Here is a 7,188-nt window from a genome sequence, read left to right as displayed (position 1 = left end):
ACTATTATCCAAGGTGTATGATAATCTAGTGAGAAAATCTGCATTCCTATTTTTGTCCCTCTCAATGTGTTTAAAAATAATTCTACCCTCTCTATAGATGAAGGCTTTAACTTCTTCAACCAAGTTCTAAAAAAGGTAGTTGTAATCACACCCGTTCAAGGCCAAATTCATGGCCTCAATGTAATTAAGAAAACTTCTATATGATAAATTTTTGTTACCCAACACTAGTGTAAGCCTTGTTTGATACCAATAAGCTCAACCATGACTAGAGGAGCTAAAGCAAGTTGGTAGATAAATCCACAAATTCAATTATTATTCCTATCTCACAAGATTCCAGCACATTCACTACTCCCATTGTCTGTAACAAAGCCATCAACATAGAGTTGAAAGGGGTCCACATTATCTATCCTTGATCCTTTCTCATTCTTGTTGTAAGGAGCAACTATTAACTAAGTCTCTATCAATATAAGTTCTAAAGAAACTAGAGCTACCATAATTGGGAATACAAACAAGGTCTAAGTGAAATAAAATGCTACACCAACTAACCCAATTGTCCCAACATATATACATATATATATATATATATATATATATATATCAAAACAATGTTGCCCGATGGATTTTCCCTGTGAAGGCTTAACTTGCTTCATGTTTCAAGTTTCATTTGACCCAATCCACTCATTGAAATGAAAAGAAACTCCCTTGAGCATTTTCTTTAAGAACAAATTTTCAATAGTTGACAACATTAGTACAATCACAAAGGAGATGCATCAAATTGTCATTCTAGTTGCATCCAACTAGACACTTGTCACTAGATTGGATCCCTCTTTGTGTACAAAGCACCATAGTATGAGCTTTTCCATGTGTAAATAGCCACATAAAAGATTTGATCTTCTTAAGAACTGATCATTTTCAAATTAGTTTCCAAACATTATCTTATTATTGAGGGGCACCTTCAAAAAGAAAATTATGCACAAATTTAACAGTTGATATAATTTTCTTTTTTTTATAACAATTAGTATTTCATTTCCTTTTTTTTTCACAAAAACTGATTGATTTTAGCATAAATAATCTTTTAAATTTATAACAATCGGTATTTCATTTTTTTTATTTTTTTAAATTTAATTTTAGTTGATTTTATTTAAGTTAATACAAATTTTAATTTAATCTAAGATTGATCTAATATAATTTAGTAAATGTTAATGCAAAATATAAAATTTTTGATATTTTTTCTATAATTATTAAGTTTGTGTATTTATAAAAGATGAATTATTTTTTTCAAAATTTGTATTTTATTACTAGTAAATACTCAATATATTTGTATATAATATAAAAATTTGAAAAATAGTACTGTCTCCATTTAAAAATATAAAATATTTTTAAAAAAGTTGAATATTAAAAAATATAAGGTATTTTGAGTTTTTTAAAATATAATTATCACTTTTTTTTAAAGTATCCCTATTGAATAGATTACTATATATTTGTGTAGGGTGAAACATTTTATAAAATAAAGATAAATATGAAAAGATATGATTAGTTTAAAATTAAATAACTACTTTATTGAGGTGAGATTTAATTAAAAATATCTTACATTTTTAATAGGGAGAGTTGTTATTTTATCATTTCATAATTTTTATATATTTTTAATTATTATTTTCACTATTCATATATATTTATGTTAATATATAATTTTAATTAATTTTATTTTCATAGTCAATTTCATTTATCTCCTCTAATTCTATTCAAGGTTAATTATTTGAAAAAAAAAATAGCATGAGAAAATTATAAAACCAAATGAGAATTAGGCAATTAGCCCTTACCCAATTCTTCCTAAAATTAATTATGATGAAACCCTTTCTCGTTAGCGGAGCCAGTTCTGTCTGTCGTGAACAAGCATCCCTTACTCTGTTGGACGCCGTCCGCCATTGTCAGCCCTCCGTGGTTGTTCTCGGGCAAGCGGGGAAGAAGATTTGAACCCTAGGGATTTTTCTACGACCACGGTGAGATTGATTTGCTCAATCTGGTGTTTTGAATCTTGATTTGAATTTTTCCCCGCGTCTTCTGTTCCCGCTGTTCTTGTTTTGTTTTAAACTCTTCATTTTAATTTGGCTTTGGGTGTTTGCTCGAATGGAGTGTAATTGGCTATTATACTTCTTCCCTCTTCATTTTGATTTCTGGCGAGTTTTTTTCCCCCCTTTTGCAATGTTGGATTTGTTGCGTTTTGACATTCTGTTTATTAATCGTTTTTTATTATAATAAAATTTTGAAATTCTCAAGTTACTTGTGATCTATGATCTTGTAAATGACTTGCCACGAGTTGTGTCGAAGTATCTGAAACAAAAATTAAGAGGACATTATATCCCAATGTTGTGCTATAGGTCTGCCTGAGGATTGGTATTCTCTTATATGAATTCGAACTCTGATTGGAATTAAACCTATGATTGGTATAATCAGTTTTGATTCTCATATATTGATTCGGCAATAGCATCAACTCTGTGTTTTATTGTATCTGTGAAATGGTTTTATGGGGAAAATATCCTAAACAGGTTGGGGAGTATTGTTGGTGTATGTAAAATGGTTTAAGATAACATATTGGGAAGTACATACAATCCGATAGAGTGAAATTGGCAGCTTGGAATTTGCCTCCATGATTGCAGATAACCAGAATAGAAAAGGAGGAAGAAAGAAAGAATGGAAAAATCAGAGGAAAGAAACGCAACCAAGATCATGACATTGACAGCCATATTTATGGATCATTTGTAGATTACAAAAACAAGCATGAATTTTGACATTCCCTTGTTTCCCTTTCTGGCCTACTTTAGTAGAAGAGTTTCATCTTGTAGTTATAGATCTCTTGAGGAGACTGTGCAAAGGAGAATTAGTTTATAGAACGCACAGACCTGTTCATGTTGAGTGAAGATTGGTTGCTGGGGAATTCTGCATAATAATCTGGGCATTGTAGAAACTGCAAAATCTTGCAACTCTATGTAGCAACAAAAAATCAACAACAATAAGGATAAGTTGGCAGACAAGCAGTGAAATACTTAAAAAGGGATAGAACACTGAAAATCTTTAGATGAAGAACATGTCAATCAGAAATTAGCTTCAGACACTGTGTTTTATTACTGGAGGATTTCATTCTTTATCTCAATTATTGCTTTAATCAAGGGAAAAGGGCTTTTCCATGTCACCATTCATTAAAACAAAAATGCACTTTTGGCTTGCAAGTTATCATTTTGACGAGCTAAAACATAAATTGGAAAAGGATTTGATTTGTTAAAAAAAGATTTTGTTTGTTACATTTAGTCATTTGACCCATTTACACATAAATTGGAAAGTGCATTTTCCATGTGTCCTAGACTAGTTCTTTGAACTCTGTGAACTGTATTAGAACACAATAGCTTTGACCCCAAAAAGACCACTTATATGTATAAATGATACAGGTTTTTGTTTGCCCCGCTACATGTAAAGAAAGCCTCCTATAAAATTCTGCCCTTTTTAGTATATTGTGGATTTCTGCTTGGCCTCAAAGACAGTGGTATTTGGAATTTGTATACTGATATGCTTTAAGAAATTCAACCTGCATTGCTGTCCACTGATGGTACCTTTGGCTTCTTGTATATCGGATAAATTTGATGTGATTTTACGCAAGTTGAAAACTTTGATTATGGAGTTTAGTCATTTGAATGCTCATGTCAAAGGATGGTAAGGCATACATCTGGCACCTCAGTAAATATTTGTTGGCTTGTAAAAATTTGTGTGAGAAATAAGTAAAAGATGTCTCATTACTTAATGGCCAACCTTGGACACAATGGCCCATCCATATGATCGCTCCCGCAAGTGTACGAGATCTCAGTAATAAATTACCCAAAGTATTTCAGATGTTGAACCCACGGGGAAGTTACACTTTTAATAATTTAAATATTTAATAGTTCAAGAAAAAATAGATAAAATGAATAATTTTGATGAAAATATAAAAATAAATCAAGAAAATAATGATGATGAAAACATAATCACTTGAAGCGTTGGGATTTATGATTCATCCTACAGGTTGCTAGTTTCTACCTTTGAGTTGACTCTGATCAATTATAGTGACAACTATTCCTAAAGTATCCTAATATTCTCCCGAATTATTAGTCCCTTTTTAATTAGCGTTGAATTCATTCCTACAATACCCAAGCAACTAATTAAATTATGAAGCTATAGTTTAAGTCACTATAAATTTCTAGAATTATTCCTAGGTTAGTTATTTATATTTATTTCTCTAGATCTAGATTCTCTCTTCACCTCCTAATCCATCAAGATTATCCATAGATTTGATTAAATGGTGGCCAGTCATTAAATCAATATAAAGAACAAGAGAAATAAATATAATTGGAAAAAGCAAAAATATTCATAAATATAAATACAAAAATTCAAAACAAGTAAAATAGAAAAGTAGCTCCTCAGTTGGGCTACATCCTTACTCCAACTGGGTAATTTAGAAACACATAATAAAATTAAATAACACCATTATAAAATTCCTAATCATGAAAAATAGTCGCAGAGAAAATTAAGGAGTAAAAAAGAAATAATTATGAATTGTAAGACTCCGCAACAATTTCACTTTCAGCTTTCAAAATGCTTATACGGGCTCCGAATATCTCGGAGAGAATTTTTGAGGTACTCAGATAAGTGATTGGATGCTTTCCCTCTTGATGGAGGGAATATTTATAATCAAAGTGGAAGCTCCTTCTTTTTTTCCTTGTCGATGTGGGACTTTAATATATATATATATATAATATTTTATCTTTTGCTGTGCCCTTTTTCCTTCTTTTGAAAATCATGTCCTGTACGTCATCTTCCTAGAATATTTAGTCTCCATGTATATATTTATATCCTTGTGACACTAGCTTCTTCCTTTATATATTATATATATATATATATATATATATTTCTCTTTGCTTTTTTTTTCTTCTATCTGGTTTATTCTTTTTCTCTGCAAAATGTAAATTTTGTATTAAAATCCCTTTCTATCTTATAATTCAGTGATCAGAGAAAAATATATAGATATTAATTAAATAGATATGAAATCTTAATAAATATAATCAAATCTAAATCAAAAGCTACACCTATTTAATTGTAAGATATGCACTTATCACTATATGTATGTTTTTTCTTGGGGATTCTGCAACCTATCTGATTATGTCCCAGGAGAATTATGTTCACCACTCTAGACTTTAGGTCTTTGAAAAGTTGTTGTGTTTAATTTATCATGTACTGTAAATTTTTCTTGTATCAGTTGTACCAGTGACTGGGCATGGTGGCTTACGTTTTCTTTTTCTTTTTTCGGGTTAATATGGGAGCTTGCTTAACTTATACTAAGAGCACAGAAAAATGTTAGATGAAGAACACCGTGAACCGCTTGAAATATTTCCATTCCTGACATCTCTTCTCATGCTTGAATTTCAAGTATGCTAGAGTGGGTTGTGTGTTTTGGCTCAGATTTGGATTTATATTCTCTGGCCTTGCTTTTATGTTGACACTACCTTAACCGCTCAGATTCTAGTAATTTTGCCCTCATGGGGGGTTGTGCAGCACAATGAATAATTAGACATACATACATACATACATACATACATACATACATACATATATATATATTCTGGAACCTTCTTTATTTATTTCAATTTATGAATGTATTTAATGTTTTTCTGAAGTGAGATGTCAAATATTTGGACAAGTAACTGATTGTTCTTGATGACATTGAACGTGCCCCATCACTTACACTTTGTTCTCTTTATTCAGAATTTGCCATCTTATCCTGAAGTATGACAGAGTAGTTTATCGGAATCAACTCAAACAGGTTAGAGTAATAGCTATCATTAAATGGAAGCATCAACAAGAACTCTAGCAGATGATGATTGCGCTTTGAATGGAGGCTGGACAGTTGTTATGCCCCGCCGCGGAAGGCAAAGGAAAAGGTCTAATAAAGTTGAAAGGTTGACAGAAACACAAGAACCATGGGCTCCAACAGATGCACAAATTGATCCCTCAAATGAAAAAGCGTTGATGCAAAAAATGGAAAGAAGTATAAATAAAGTTGAGAGCTCTCAATTCTATCATAGTTTTCGAGATCAGTTGCAGACCCCACCAGTTTCAGAACACTTACACAAGGTTTTGGGATCAGAGTCAAAGATGCAAATGGTAATTTATGGTATTGGCAGCCTTGAATCATATGAGCCGCCTCGATTGCAGCTTAGTCTAGCAATATTAATGAAAAAAGATTTTAAATGGATTGGAGAAATCGAGGTATTTGATCCTGTTCTTTCTGCAACTGAATCTCGGATTTTGGAAGCTCTGAATTGTTCTGTCTTATCAGTCAATGAACATGGAAGGAGGCAAGTTATAAAGCCAACTATGTTCTTCATGCCACATTGTGAGGCAGAGTTATACAACAACCTCTTACAAGCGAATTGGAAATTGAATCTATTAGGTAACGTGGTCTTGTTTGGGAACAGCTTTGAAACATGCAAGCAAGTTTCAGAGATTAACTCACCTGTTTTGGATTCAATGGGATATATTTTGTCTGCTCGAAAATTTACAAATGAGTTTAGAGTAAAAACAATTTCTGATGACTATTTTAATGCTTTTCATGACTCAAGTTGGCATTTTTTCAGCCCTAATTTAGAGACTGAGCTGCAATTTATGAGTTATTGATCGAGATTATTGGTAGGCATAGGAAAGGACTGTATTTTAGTTTTGTTTTGTACCATTTTGACATTTAATTAGCTAAGAAAATGTGAGAAATGTCTGTGTAATATAAAAAAAATTTATTTGAATTGTTCTCTTTTTTATTTATTTTTTTGGGTAGAAAAATGTTCTCTTTATTTGGTAATTATGCCTAAGATTTTTTTCTCTCAAATATTAATCACTGTTGTATTAATCATTGGATGTGTATTTCTATCGCAGCTTTTTTTTTTTTTTTTTCCTTTTCTCTGCGCTTGACATTTTTAAGCTTATATGAATTGTTGAATTGAAATTTAAGTCTATGAAACGTGCTTTATCTCAATTTCACCTCAAGAGTTTATTTTAAAATGGAATGTATTTTAATATTATTTTATTTTCACCATAAACCTGATTAAAGACATGGATGGTGTAGTTTATTGTAAAGTTTATGTAATTCTTAATGGTTGGGAGTCAACAAAA

General features: G+C 31.2%; 1 protein-coding gene across 1 annotated transcript; it reads left to right on the top strand.

The window, feature by feature from the left end:
- Nucleotides 1-1,845: 1,845 nt before the first annotated feature.
- On the top strand, nt 1,846-6,821 carry LOC129312454 (protein SENSITIVITY TO RED LIGHT REDUCED 1-like). The gene is made up of 2 exons (XM_054955087.1): nt 1,846-2,000; nt 5,788-6,821. The coding sequence occupies exon 2, from the start codon at nt 5,869-5,871 to the stop codon at nt 6,697-6,699; it is 831 nt and encodes a 276-aa protein (XP_054811062.1). The 5' UTR covers nt 1,846-2,000; nt 5,788-5,868; the 3' UTR covers nt 6,700-6,821.
- Nucleotides 6,822-7,188: the final 367 nt, after the last annotated feature.

Source organism: Prosopis cineraria, unplaced genomic scaffold, assembly GCF_029017545.1.
Source record: "Prosopis cineraria cultivar Desert tree isolate PC_DT_omini unplaced genomic scaffold, ASM2901754v1 PC6, whole genome shotgun sequence".
In the NCBI taxonomy this organism is placed as follows: Eukaryota; Viridiplantae; Streptophyta; class Magnoliopsida; order Fabales; family Fabaceae; genus Prosopis; species Prosopis cineraria.
This window is presented reverse-complemented; position numbering and strand designations above follow the sequence as displayed.

What these genes read in the sequence shown, in the direction of transcription:
- LOC129312454 (XM_054955087.1), top strand. Translation starts at nt 5,869, where the DNA reads ATGGAAGCATCAACAAGAACTCTAGCAGATGATGATTGCGCTTTGAAT.